At 40.4% G+C, this 15,363-nt stretch overlaps 1 protein-coding gene across 1 annotated transcript in view; it reads left to right on the forward strand.

The window, feature by feature from the left end:
• LOC109918079 (catechol O-methyltransferase) overlaps positions 1 to 15,363 on the forward strand; it is a 31,477-nt gene that overhangs the window by 12,022 nt on the left and 4,092 nt on the right. Inside the window, exons 2-3 of the mRNA XM_048611753.1 lie at positions 5,859 to 6,052; positions 8,109 to 8,240. Of these exons, the coding sequence (XP_048467710.1) occupies positions 5,859 to 6,052; positions 8,109 to 8,240 (326 nt within the window). The remainder of the gene's footprint in view (positions 1 to 5,858; positions 6,053 to 8,108; positions 8,241 to 15,363) is intronic.

The following is a 15,363-nucleotide window of genomic DNA, read 5'->3' on the forward strand; positions in this document are numbered from 1 at the left end:
CAATCTGCAGGGACTGTTCCAGAGTCTATAGAATCCTGGAAGATGACCACCAATGTATCCATTATTTGTAGAGCTACTTCCTTAAGTACTCTGGGACATAATTATCAGGCCCTGGGGATTTATCAGCCTTCAATCCCAACAATTTTACCAGCACCATTTCTTTACTAAAATTGATCTCCCTCAGTTCTTCCCTCCCACTAAATCTTGCATCCTTCAACAATTCTAGTATCTGGTTTGTGTCCTCTCTTGTGAAGACAGAACCAAAGTGTGTATTCAGTTCCTCAGCCATTTCTTTGTCCCCGATTATACATGCCCCCGTTTCAGTCTGTAGGGGACCTACATTTGTCTTTATCAATCTCTTTCTCTTTACATACCTATAGAAACTCTTAGCGTCAGTCTTTATGTTCCTTGCAAGCTTACTTTCATATTCTATTTTCCCCTTCTTAATCAATCCCTTGGTCCTTCTTTGCTGAATTCTAAACTGCTCCCAATCCTCAGATTTATTATTTTTCTTCGGCAATCTGTATGCTTCTTACTTGGAATGGATACTATCTCTTATTTCCTTTGTAAACCATGGATTGGCCCTCTTACCCATTTTGCTTTTGTGACAGACAGAAATAAACAGTTGTTGCAGCTCCCCCCATGCGTTCCTTGAATGTTTGCCATTGCCTATCCACTGTCATCCCTTTAAGTAACTCAACTCTCCCCAATCTATCAAGGCCAACTCACGCCTCATATCCTCATAGTTTCCTTTATTATGGTTCAGCACCCTAGTCTCCAAATCAACAACCTCATTCTCCATCTTGATAAAAAAATCTATCATGTTATGGTCGCTCTTCCCCAAGGGGTTTTTCACTGCTAGATTGGCAATGATTCCCTTCTCATTACACAGCACCCAGTCTAAGATGGCCTGCTCTCTGGTTGGCTCCTCCAAATGTTGGTCAAGAAAACCATCCCGTATACACTTCAGGAATCCCTCCTCTATGGCATTATGGCTAATTTGATTTGCCCAATCTATGTGCAGATTAAAATCACCCACAGTCACCAATATTCCCTCATCACATACATCTCTAATTTCCTGTTTAATGCCATTCTCGACATCACCGCTGCAGTTTGTGGGTCTATATATGAAACCTGCTAATGTTTTTTGCCCCTCGGTATTTCTCAACTCTACCCATACAGACTCCACATTGTCAGAGCTAATGTCCTTTCTCACAATTGTGTTAATTTCCTCTTTAACCAGCAATGCCGCTCTGCCACCTTTTCCTTTTTGCCGGTCCTTCCTAAATACTGAATACCCCTGGGACATTCAGTTCCCATCCCTGGTCACCCTGCAGCCATGTCTCCATAATCCCAACTATATCGAACCCATTTACATCTATCCGCGCGATTAGTTCATCCACTTTACTGCAGATGCTCTGTGCATTAAGGCACAAAGCCTTTAAGCTTGTTCTTTTAACAGTGTTTGTCTCCTCCTTATTTTTCTGCAAAGCCCTGTTTAAATCTTGTCCATGGTTTCTCAGCCTATCACCTTTCTTATTGGTGCTTACTGCCTTCTTCTCTGACCCTTTACATAAGTTCCCATCCCCCTGGCATATTAGTTTAGACCCTCCCCAACCACTCTAGCACACACTCCTGCTTACTTAGTGTGTATTTTTACATTGATTATGCAGACCTCTTGATCAACCAGAATATTTGATTAACCGGCACGTTCCTGATCCCATAGAGTGATAGACATGTACAGCATGGAAACAGACCCTTAGGTCCAACTCGTCCATGTCAACCAGATATCCTAAATTAATCTAGTCCCATTTGCCAGCATTTGGCCCAAATCCCGTTAAATCCTTCCTATTCATGTATCCATCCGGATGCCTTTTAAATGTTGTAATTGTACCAGCCTCCACCACTTCCTCTGACAGTTCATTCCATACATACACCACCCTCTGCATGTAAAAGTTGCCCCTAAGGTCCCTGGAAAAAAGGTTCTTTGTTATTCACCCTATCCATGCGCCCTCATTATTTTATAAGCCTCTATAAAGGTCACCACACAGCCCCCAATGCTCCAGGGAAAATAGCCCCAGCCTATTCAGCCTCTCCCTATGCCTGTTACAAGATGCAGCAAGATCTGGACAATATCCAGGCTTGGGCTGACAAGTGGCAAGTGACATTTGCGCCACACAAATGCCAGGCTATGACCATCACCAATAAGAGACAATCTATCCACTGTCCCTTGACATTCAATAGTGTTACCGTCACTGAATCCCCCACTTTTAACATCCTGGGGGTCATCATTGACCAGAAACTCAACTGGACTCATACATTAACACAGTGGCTACAAGAGCAGGCCAGAAGCTGGGAATACTGCGGCAAGTAACCCTGGACCCCTCAAAGCCTGTCCACCATCTCCAAGGCACAAGTCAGGAGTGTGATTGAATACTCCCCACTTGCCTGGATGGGTGCAGCCCCAACAACGCTCAAGAAGCTGGACACCATCCAGGACAAAGCAGCCTGCTTGATTGGCACTACATTGACAAGCATCCACTCCCTTCACCAGTGATGCTCAATAGCAGCAGTGTGTACTATCTACAAGATGCACTGCAGAAATTCACCAAAGATCCTCCGACAGCACTTTCCAAACCCACAACCACTTCCATCTAGAAGGACAAGGGCATCAGATAAATGGATTCACCACCACCTCCAAGTTCCCTTCCAAGCCACTCACCATCCTGACTTGGAAATATATCGCTGTTCCTTCACTGTCACTGGGTCAAAATCCTGGAATTCCCTCCCTAATTTGTTTTGTGGATCAACCTACGACAGGAGGACTGCAGCAGTTCAAGAAGGCAGCTCACCACCACCTTCTCAAGGGCAACTAGGAACAAGCAAGAAATGCTGGCCCCAGCGATGCCCACATCCCACTAAATTAATAGGAAAAAAAGATGGTGCTGACACCATGTGACTGCTCATGAGCTCCCTACAGCAGATCTAACTTTAACATTTCTATTGCCGTTCTACACTTTTAAACTAATGCCATAAGTCTTTTTACAACCTCTGATCTGTACATCCTTGCTTACTATGATCTGCCTGTACTGCTCATAAATAAAGTTTTTCATTGTACTTCGGTACAAATGACAATAAATCAATCAATCCAACTCTGGCAACATCCTTGTAAATCTTTTCTGAACCCTTTCCAGTTTCACAATATCTTTCCTATAGCAGGGAGACCCGAATTAAACGCAATAGTCCAAAAGTGACCTAACCAATGTCCTGTACAACCGCAACATGACCTCCGAACTCCTGTACTGCATGCACTGACCAATAAAGGCAAGTGTACCAAATGCCTTCTTCATGACCCTGTCTACCTGTGACTCCACTTTTGAGGAATTATAAACCTGCACCCCAAGGTTTGTTTGTTCAGCAACACCCCTCAGAGCCTTACCATTAAGCATAGATGCTGGTCAGCAAAATATTTGCTGTACTTGGTGTATCATGGTCCTTACCAGAACTGCATAATAAATAAGCTGCATCAAAATTGGATGCATTATCGCAACCAGAAAGACCAAATTTTGATTCCTCAGTTTTAGCTCTGGATCCTGATGAAAAGTCTCTTTAAAGGCCAGATTTCAGGACAGTTTTTTTATTGTTGTGCAATCAGTATGACCTTTCTTGGTCAAAGTAGTTAGGCCTTTCAGGCACGCTGTTTCAATGACCTGCCAAGTTGTTTTGGATTCAGAGATAAAATCTATGTGGGGTGCATGCCTTAAACACTAAGTGACATACATGATAAATGAACCATACAAGAAGACAATGTACTTTAACTGAAATGTTGAGTTCAGTTCAGTGTTCACATCTGTTACCATGGTAGCCATCTACTGGGTAGGCTGAATTGAGGGACAGTGAAGATGGTCTGCCAAATTCAATATATAAAAACTGATTTGATCTTAGAACAATTTCTCAAAGTATTTTGTCATTCAAAGATAAAATTGTTTTCTGAAAAGAAAAACAGTACAATCATGGGTCCAGGACTTAATTATGCCAGTCTGCATTTGTAAATAAGATTAAATTATTTGCAATAAATGAGTGTTAGTGAGCAAGGCTAAAGTACAGCAATGTAAGTCTGTATTGTTACTTGCTCCTGAGGCAAATCTTAAGCAATCATCACCTCACTATTGATGATGGAATTTATTAAGAGTTCTCAGAAGGGTGATTTGCAAAGGTAAAAAGCTTGGACCCACTCCAGTATTAATTTAAGTTATGCAGGGAGGGAAGGTTCCAGACTTGGTGGGAAACTGAACTGGGAATTGGAAACTCTTCAGGATTATAATAATGGAAATTGGTTTTAGTGCTCTTGAACTGGGCTCAGTTTGATGATGAAAATTCAACCAAAGGTCCCTACTTTTGGCCATTATTTAATTCCATCTGCTGAAAAAAGTATCCAATATGGACTTTGATTGAAAATTAAATTACATCGTTCATGATCAAATTTCCTGTTTTGAATTCATAAGCACAATGGCCAGCTCAACACACACAAAGGCATTACCCTTCAGGAATCACATTGATCTGATGCAGAGGAACCTATTTATCCCAGTGTGTCCGCACCAGCTTTCTAAGTATTTTGGTTTAATGCCCAGAATTTTCCCCATAACACTGTTTCAATTGAAACAATCAGCTGATGCCTTCTTGAATGTCTCAATTGAAGTTGCTTCCACCACACTTTCAAACAGTGCAGTCCAGGGCTCTGACCACTTGCTATATGAAAAAGAAATATTCACATCACTTCTTTTGCAAAACACTTTAAACTGTGCCTTCTGGTTCTCTATCCTTTTTATGGTGGGAACAGTTTCTCTCTGTTTACCCTGTCCAGACCTCTCATGATTTTGAAAACTTGCAAATTTCCTAAGACTTCTTCTTTCCAAGGAAATCAGCCCCAGTCTCTCCCATTTATCCTCATCACTGAAGTTTCTCATCCCTGGAATCATTCTCATAAACCTCTTCTGCACTTTCTCCAATTGCATTCATATTCTTCCAACACTGTGGTACCCAGAGCCATACACAATACTCAAATTGAGGTCTGACCTATATAGGTTCAGTACAACCTCCCTAATCTTGTATTCTTTGCTCCTATGGATGAAACCTAGAATACTGTATGCTTTCTTAACAAATTTCTCCACCTGTCCCGCCATCTTTAATGATTTATGCACATGTACACCAAGGTGTCTCTGCTCCTGCACAACCTTTGTTTTATACTATCCCCCCTTTTGCTTTACACCAAAATGCATCACCTCACACTTGTCTGCACTGTACTCCAACTGTCACCTATCTGTCTACTCCAACTGGTTCATGTCTTTTTGAAGTTCTATGCTGTCCTCCTCATAGGTTACATGAGTTTTATCTGCAAACTTTGAAATTGTGCCCTGCTGACCAAGATCTATATAATTAATATACATGGATCAGAAAAGGCAAGGGTTTCAATACTGAGCTCTCAGCATTGCAAACAACAAATCTACTGCAAATGTTCCTCCAGTCTGAAAAATATCCAACAACTGTCACTGTTACCTATCCCTCAGCCAATGTTGCATCCACATTGCCTATGAATAAAATGGAATAAAAGGAACAGTAGCAATCAGTGGCTCAGTTTTCTTGCCTAGCCTAAGGAAGTAGCCAATAGCAAGAAGTTGTGTGGATACACCTTTTACATTTTTTCATTTGACACCTGCATGAAGGCAAAAGGTTGAAGACATACGAGCACAAATTGGGTAAATATGATTAGAACTATTTGCTTTTGTGGAAGATAAATGCCACTGACTGCCTGGCCAAATTAACTTTGTGTTGTAACTGCACACCACATTTATATGCAGGTGTAATCTTGGACAAAGTCATGAAAGAAGCAAACCCATTATCTGTGCTGGAGCTGGGGACATATTGTGGTTACTCGGCTTTGCGCATGATCTGTGTGCTTAAACCTGGTGCTCGTTTCCTTACCATCGAGTTCAATCCAGCCAATGCAAGCATTGCAAAACAGATCTTCCGTTTCGCTGGAGTTGAGGACAAGGTAAAAGGGCTCAAAGCATCGAGGAGTAATTCAATAATTTCATACAAGCTCTATCTCTGTATAGTATTTATTAGAATTACCTAATTTCTGTAAAGTAAATATTGTTTAGATCAGGTATCCTTGAAGAACTGAAAAAAACTACAAGGATCAGAGGAACTCCTAATTAAAATATCTGTATTTAGATTTAGATTTGCCCTTTACATTCTCAAGACAGCCCAAAACACATTACAGTCAATAGTCCTGTTAAATTGTTTGGACATCCGTCTGTACAGAAGGTATTGTGGAAGGCGTGGCTCCATGATAAAGACCAAGTATATCCATACAAATGGCATTTTTAAAAAAACCTCACACTGAAAAACAATTGGTAGTACCCAGCCACTAAATTTTGGAAAAGAACCTTAATTATAGCCAATGAAAAGTATTGCTTTCAATAAGGCATGTAGGCACTGTGGTATTAAAGACATGGTTTAAGAACCTGAGATAAAACAGCAGCAAAAGACTATTCAGCTCACTGAGCCTGCTCTGCAATATGATCATGACTAGTCTTGGGGCTCAACTCCACTTTCCCACCCAGCCCCCCTCTCCCTGAGTCAGCAAACATCTACCAATCTCAGCTTCGAACATATTGAAACGATGACACATGCATAAAATTCCAAAGTAGAGATTTCCAAAGATTCGCAACCCTGAGTTTTCCTCATTTCAGTTGTAAATGATTGCTGCATACTTGAAATTGTGCCCCTTATTCTTAGTTCTCTGCCTGGGGAACAATCTGCTGATCTGCACAATGTCAAACCTCTTCAGAATCTTGTATATTCCAGTTGGATTATCTTTCAATGTTCCAAACGCCAGGGAATATAGGGCTCATTTACTCAACCTCTTATTCCTGGGACAAATCAATTGCATTTGCTATAGCACTCGGCCAACAAGAATCATGGAGTTATACTACATGGAAACCAACTCTTCGGTCTAACTTGTCCATGCCCACCAGGTATCTAAAACCTAACTAGTCCCATTTGCCTACATTTGGCCCATATCCCTCTAAACCTTTCCTATTCATCACCTGTCCAAATGTCTTTTAAATGTAATTGTACCTGCCTCTACCACTTCCTCTGGCAACTCATTCCATACACGCACCACCCTCCATGTGAAAAGGTTGCACCTTCGGTCCCTTTTAAATCTTTCCCCTCTCACCTTAAACCTATGCTCTTGAGCTCTGGACCCCCCTACCCTTGGAAAAAGATCTTGGCTATTCACCTTATCTGTGCCCCTCATGATTTTATAAACCTCAATAAAGTTACCCCTTATTATAAGGATTTATCGCTCCAGGGAAAAATATCCCAACCTATCCAGCCTCTCCTCCTTCCTTCAGAGTGAAGTCAATCTATGAAATTCTTTGCCACAGTGGCTGGATCCTTAAATACAGTCATGGAGTCAAACAGCATGGAATCAGATCCTCCCGTCCAACTAGCCCGCACTGACCATGTTCCCAAACCAAACTAGACCCACTTGCTTGTGTTTGTCCCATATCCCTCCAAATCTTTCCGATTCACGTACTTATCCAAATGTCTTTTAAATGTTGTAACTGTAACTGTACCTGCATCTACCACTTCCTCTGGCAATTCATTCCACATATGAACCATTGTGTGGAAAAGAGTTACCCCTCATGATCTTCCTAAATCTTTCTTCTCTCACCTTAAAAATATTCTCTATAGTTTGAACACTCCCACCCTTGGGAAAAGACCTGTGCTATTCACCGTATCTATGTCCCTCATGATTTTATAAGCCTCTGAAAGGTCACCCTTCAACCTTCTACGCTCCAGTGAAAAAAGTCCCAGCCTGTCTTTATAACTCAAACCCTCCATTCCCGGCAACATCCTGGTAAATCTTTTGGAGAAAACAGCATTTTAATGAGTAAAGGAATCAAGGGTTGGGGGAAAATGCATTGAATGGTGGAGCAGACTCAATAAGCCTGCTTCTGCTCCTGTGTCTTTTGGTCTTAACAGGTCCAGATTTGTTTTCTAAAGCAGTTCTGATTTTTCTGCTCCAATGAATTAAGGTGGCGATCTTAGAAGGTTCATCTGGGGATATTATTCCACAACTGAAGAAGAAGCAAGAAGTGGACACTTTAGATTTTGTTTTTCTTGATCACTGGAAGGACAGATATCAGCCTGACACACAACTCCTGGAGGTGAGAACTCTGTTTCCCTTTGCTTTCCCACTGCACCTTTAGAAACTTAGAAAATAGTCAACCACACCATTATTATCCAAGGAATATGAGGGTGTTTTCTCAGAAAGTATTTATATTTGGTGCATTTCAGTGATTTGGAGTTCATTTTATTTTAATTTTAGCACATGAAGGAGCATTTATATAACCAATTACAAAACTTTAGATAAACTAGAGTGAGCAGCTCATATCTGAAGGAAAGGTTGAGAACGCAGTGTCACAAGTCAGTAAATGGACAAGTCACATATAAACATACGCATATGACATCTCAGTCTTCACAGCACGTTTTAATGCAAGGCAACTGGAGGTCTCAGAGCACCACCACTTTAGGTTCAAAAACAGGACAATATAGATTTCCAGCCCGTACATAATAATACTTGTATAAAAAAATCTATTCAACGATGCAAAAAAGTTGCACTGTTGTATCATGCATCTTAAAAAGAGGGGCATTTGGTTGACTTGTTTAGCACGAAAATTGATAATTATTTTTTAAAGTTTCCAATGCCAAATTGGAGTGCAACAATGAATGATCAATCAAATTGTTTTGGAAATTGCGAACCTACAAGCATCAAGCTGTTATCTCCAGGACTGTCACCAATCTTATCTCCTCTGCAAATCTTCCCACCTCACAGTCCACTTCTACCTTCTTCCCAAAATCTACAAACAGAACTGCCCTGGTAGACCAATCATTTCAGCCTGTTCCTTGCCCATAGAACTTTTTTTTCTTCGTTCAATACTATTTTCTCTCCTCCACTTTCAGTCTCTTCCCAATCACATTTGGAATTCTTCTGAGTTTCCTGGCCTCAGCTGCTGACTCTTGACAATGGATGTTCAGTCCCTCTATACATCCATTTCCCCTCAGAACAATCTGGAGGCTCTCCACTTCTTCCTCAAAGAGAAGTCTGAACAGTCCCCATCCACTACCAACCTGCTTCACCTGCCTGAACTCATTCTCACTTTGAGCAATTTCTCATTCAACTCAGAACTTCCAAAGGAGAGTTAGTTTGAACTCATAGGGTTTAAGAAATGCAGAGTTTTTCCAGTGCTTTGTGTAGGATTTCAAATTTCCACATCTGCAGTACTTTTGCTCTGACTAGAAATTGTGAAACTGGTTTCAGTTGTGAGTTCTGAGGAAGGGGTCACTCAACCCGAGACGTTAACTCTGATATCTGTCAACAGATGCTGCCAGACCTGCTGAGCTTTTCCAGCAATTTCTGTTTTCGTTTTCAGTTGTAACTGCTCATTTTGTCGATACAGCTAAAATGCCAAGTGGAAACAACATTTATAAGAAACCTGTGAAAAATTAATGAATTGGAAATGAAATATTAATTGTTACTCAGAGTTCACATTAATGTTATAAACCAAAACGTTGATGACCCTTGGAAGACGTGTGATCCAGAGTCCAAATGCTATTGTCGGAGCTATGGTTAAATTTGCAAAACTCGACTGAAACGTCATTTACTGAGTTTGGCTTTGACACTTCTTTTAATCTTCCCTACAAATGCTATGGTTCCTCCTACTTGGCTGCAGTCTATTTCAATTAAAGCCCCTGCCCTTTCAGTTTTGCTGACTGGATTATCTGCTCTGCACGCTCCCAGCAACAGCCCAGATACAGCTAATCCATTCATAGTTGTGACTGCTTGCTGCAGAGAGCATCCCCAACCACTGGGACCTGTGCACAGCTTGCCAAGAAGATGCGGAAGTTTTGTTAACTTGCTGAAGCCTTTGTTGGAAGTTTTCACCATCAGTTTTTGGGATACCCTTTTATTCTCTACGACTTGCCAACTCCACTTATAATTCAGTCAGAAAACGCAATAGGACAAGCTTGTCTAACCTGCAGCCTGAGCTGCTCCAAGTGCTTCACACAATTCAATCATATCTGTAGTTGAAAATCGTAGATACTGGCTATCTTGCTCTTTGTGTAGTAGAGCAAGATGTCTAGAAAGGACTCTTTTCATACTTGTCTCATTAATAATAAATCTTAAAAACTCAATGTAACAAAATCAACTAACAACTTTAAGTATAGGTCAATTAATGGGAACAGATACTTAAACTAAACATTATGGCCTACAGCTTCGTCGTATACATCCAAAAAGCCATGATGACAAAAACTTGGATATTTCAGATGACTTAGTGTCATTCCATTAAAGTCACCTTGGATGTTAAAATCCCTCAATGGCTATTCTCCTCCTTCTCTACAATCTCCTCCAGCCTACAAACACCACCCAACCTTGACATTCCTACTGTACTCCAAACCTTGCTTCATAAACCCATCCAACTTTCATCCCACTGCTGGCTGCCATATCTTCAGCTGCATAGCTTGGAAGCTCCAAAATATCCTCCTTAAATCTTTCTGCCGCTGTCCCTTCTAAATCATTCCTCAAAATCTCTCTGACCAAGATGTGGTCACCTATTCTAACATCCCCTAGCAAAGGTGGTAAATTTTTGTCCGATAATACTCTTGTAAAGCCTTCGGAGGTTTCACTATTGTGAAGGCACTATATGAATGCAAGTTTTCATCTGGGAACACAAAAACAAGAGGATAAATTCGTACAAGTGTTGAAAAAGGAACTTTAGATCCTCAGCTCCTCATTATTTCAGGTAGTGGCACAGTTGGGGCTGGGAGAAGTCCAGAATGGGCAGACCCAGAGAATGAGCTATTGGAATGGTTATCACGTTACTATACATGCCCAGAAATCTAAGTCGTCGCAATTGTATCCTGAAATAATTACATTGCATAATGTTGCAATCTTCTCATCATAAATGGTTTATCCTCCAACTCACTTGTGGGCCAATGCCAAAGGATATCTATTTTAACTTAAAATAATTATGATTTTACTCTGTAAAGGAAACAAATCACAGTGAAATACATTCTTAATCCATTTGAGAGAAACAGGCCACAGTCCAAGGATGAATCTGTCATCTCTAAATCATGAAGTAATGATATCTACATTGCTTATCACATCCTTCGTTAACAGGAGACTACAAAGGAAATACTTGGTTAACACTTATGAACTACAGATTTAACAGCAATGGGGGAGGTCAGGATGATTCTTACCCGACAGAATTACAAGACCCATTTACCAGGTGCTAACTTACTTGAAACAGACAATTCTTTTATTGCTTTTTAGTATAAACCAGTTACAAAAGGTACTGATTATATTCCATCCAGAGCTCAAAACTTTACACCTGGTAATTCATTGTTCTGATTTATACTCTAGCCCAAATTATTTTCTTTTGGTGGAATTGGAACAAGAGCAGTGAACTAGATGCTAGATTCCTTTTTCTCATGAAGTAAAAACATTCTGCCCTGCCGCAGTGTTCTTCAGCTCAGTATCTCACAAAGTTGACAAGGAACAGAAGCAGAATCACGGAACTGTTGTTATGGTGAAGGTGGGAGCCATTTGGTCCATCGCGTTTGCGCCAGCTTTCTGAGCACTTGGTGCCAGTGTCCTGCCTTTCCCTGTAATCCTGTATAAAGGTTTCTATTAAAATAATTATCCAATGCTCTCAAATGCCTTGATTGAACCTGCTCCACCACACTTCAAGACAGCACATTCCAGACCCTAACCATGTGCTGTGAGAGAGTTTTGTTTTAAAACTCTAATTTCTTTTGTGCAAGACTTTAAACTGTGTCTTCTGATTCTCAATACTTTTAATAGGGTTGAATAAATTTCTCCCTGTCTACTCTGTGTGGACTTAAGATTTTGAAAAGTTCGATCAAATCTTCTCTTAGCCTCCCCTCTCCACGGAAAACAGTCCCAACTTCTCCAAACTATCCTCATAACTGGAACCCCATTCTCATTAACCTCTTCTGCACTCTTCCAATGCATTCACCTAGAACCGTACAAATACTTCAGATGAGGTCGAACCAGTGTCTTATGTAAATTCAACATAACCACCCTGCTCTTGCATCCTATGGGCTTATCAGTGAAGCACAGAATACTGTACTTAAAAGAAATAAAACAGCTCTTTCCACCTGTCCTGCCACCTTTGATGATTTATGTACATCTACACCCAGGTCTGTCTGCTCCAATTCACCACTTATTATATGCTATTTCCCATGTTCTTTGTGTTGAAGTTTATCACCTCATACTTCTTCACATCGAACTTCATCCACAAATTAGGCAATTATCATTTGATTTGCTCCTTCTTCTAACGCCTGCAAATTTTGTATAGAGTGCCGATGTATCACACTTACTCTCAATGCTCAAATATAGAGTAATATTGTGGATAAGAACTTAGACACTGTAAATAAGGTACAGTAGTTAATTTTAAATCAACTGAATAAAGTGAAAACCAAAAGAACTGCAGATGTCGTAAATCAGGAACAAAACAAAATAAAGTGAAACACTTAATAGTATTAATGGTTCGTAATGATCTTGATAGTGCAAGGTATGGGGTATTCCAAATTCAAACTGTGCTGCATAATTGAGGGCCACCCAGTTGCCCAGATGCTAAAAATGGCTGATAGGTGCCTAGGAAGCCCCATGCTTGATGTTCAATCTGCTGAATATACATTAACAAAGAGGCATCTGTTCTTGCTTTAGTGGCTAGCTACCCTTCTGTTGCATCATATAGCACAGATGTCTTGCTTAGACTTTGTTCCTTAGACTTCCTTCATTCCTGAGCAGAATAATCAGCAGCAAGACTCTTCCATCGACATCTCTTTATTCCAACCCAAGCAGTGTCCCCTTTCAAAGGTCCTCTTTAAAGGTACTTCTGTCAGGTCTTCTTTCTCCAGCTGGTACCCATTGTGTTGCCATTCTGGCAGGGCGCATGTCTGAGGGACAAAATACATGTCCTGTTAAGTATTGGTTATTTCTCTTACAAGCCATCTCTGACCAGTCCTGTGCAGAAATTCTTCGTTGATGATGCTCAGCACCTTACACAGGCAGCACTGGAGGAAGATGTACGACTTAAGTGACACCTTCGCTGTTCTTAGCCTCATTGGCATAGATGGCAGTTGGTACCACAATGTACATTTAAAGTCACAACCTTGTGGCTATGTTGATGGTGTTAGATGCCTGTAATGGAGTTACCAGAAGACTGATGCTGCCTTGCTGATTCTTGTATGGTCAATCTCTATAGCACTCTCCCTGGAGGTGTTGTTTCTCAGACATGGATACGATCAGTGTCCTGGACATTCTGTTGCCTGAAGGTGAGAAGGACGCCTTGTTGCTGTCCAGTCATCATTGACTTGGTGTTTTCATAGCTGATGCACGGACCAGCCTTGGCACCACTGCTGAGAAGATTGATGGTCATGCCCTGGAGTGTGCATAATTCTTCAGTCAGCAAAGCAATGATGTGTTAAACACAGGTCTGCCAATAGTGGCATTGCCTCAGGATCTGCACCAACCATTGCCTTTACTTGACAAAGTCAGTAATTATGAGGAAAGGAAACAGGGAGAGTATGCAGCTGTGCCATACTCATGTGCTGATCTGGTAAATTAGAAGGCTTTGAAGATATTGATGTACCATACCAGTACTTACAATGTTTATAATAGTCGCCTGGAATGTGGAGCAGGATTTGATTGTTAAATTAGCTGCAGGACCTTTCATTTCATAAATTGTTGGAAATGCAAGCTGATAATAAAGCAGAGAACAACAGGGAATTGTTAATGTTAATGAATGAAGAACTGACCATACAGCTTCATAAATCAATGAGATTTAACATTCAAGGAAGAAAAACAAATCACAGAAAACGAAGGATAAGAAGAACAGATGAATTAATGTCAAAATCAGGTACAGAAACAAAATAAGATAGGGAAAGAGAAGATACGAATGAAAATAAATAAAACATTAAAATTAAACATTTAATATGTTTAATATTGCTAGGAATTCACCACTTAAAAGATCAATGCTTTGACTGCTAGCCTTCTAGACTGGAAAGTTTGACTGGTAGTTTTTGATACTTATATAAAAATTCTATATAAGTAGAGGTTTTTTGTGAAAGAATGTTTTGTGGTACGTCTAACGGCCAGTTCATGTGCAAATGCAGCAACTTCTTGAAACTTGAGGGGAAATTATGGCAAGCTTTTCCATGAAGCTAAGAATGAAGTGCTGGGAACATGGGCATCTCTTCATTGCCACAAGCCATTGGGATGTTTCTGCATATATATTGGTGACTGCCACAGAACTAGCTCTTGTTTTGGCAGGGCTGCTGCATAAATACAAATTGTTGTAATTAGAGATACACCACAGAAATAATTAAAACTTAAATCCCATTTCTGGTTTCAGATTAGCAAGGGCAGATTTATCCTGTAATTTTTCATCTGGAATTCTTTTATGACTAACGTCTAGAATTGTATTTGGCTTGATGCCATAAAGGAAGCTAAATGCAACTATACCCCAGCAAGCCTCAATGCCTGAAATGTGACTAAGGAGATAACATGATAAAATTGACACCAACTGATCAACTCGCTCAAGTTTATTCTTGCCATGGAAGTACATCATATCACTTGTGTGTTAGGCTATTCCTTCCTTATGGGGTGTCTAATTGCCTGTTGCATTGTATCTTCACTTTTTTCTCAAACATTGCCTGTTATGTGTTTTTTTGATATCCAGTCTGAGAATTTCCCCTGCAATCAAGTATCTTGCCCATATACTAATGAGACCCAAAATACAAATAACAAGGACTAGGATGTGGTTTTGGAGGGTGTTTGTCGAATAGACATTGATAAAGATTTAAAGCTTTGGCTACAGGATGAAGGAAGAATAAGTAAACTTGCTCCAGGCTAGAAACTGAGACAACACAGTGTGGAGCTGGAGGAACACAGCAGGCCTGGTAGGATCAGAGAAGCAGGAAAGTTGATGTTTTGGGTCAGGACCCTTCTTCAGAACCAGTAACTTAGTTAATTCCAGATTTGATTTGGAGTCGATTTCTGTATATTCCTCACTATGTACAAGTTCATAACAGTAAGTTACATGGACAAGTGACAGATTAAATCAAAACAGACTTCAGAAACCAATCATACTATTGACATAAAAGGTTTTGAGAACAGCACATGGTGCTTCATATGGATAGTACCAAGCAGCCTTGAATCAATGAAGCTATTGTCAAGAATGGTGTACAGAGCTGTTTAGC

The sequence above is a fragment of the Rhincodon typus genome, chromosome 24 (genome assembly GCF_021869965.1).
Source record: "Rhincodon typus isolate 14 chromosome 24, sRhiTyp1.1, whole genome shotgun sequence".
In the NCBI taxonomy this organism is placed as follows: domain Eukaryota; kingdom Metazoa; phylum Chordata; class Chondrichthyes; order Orectolobiformes; family Rhincodontidae; genus Rhincodon; species Rhincodon typus.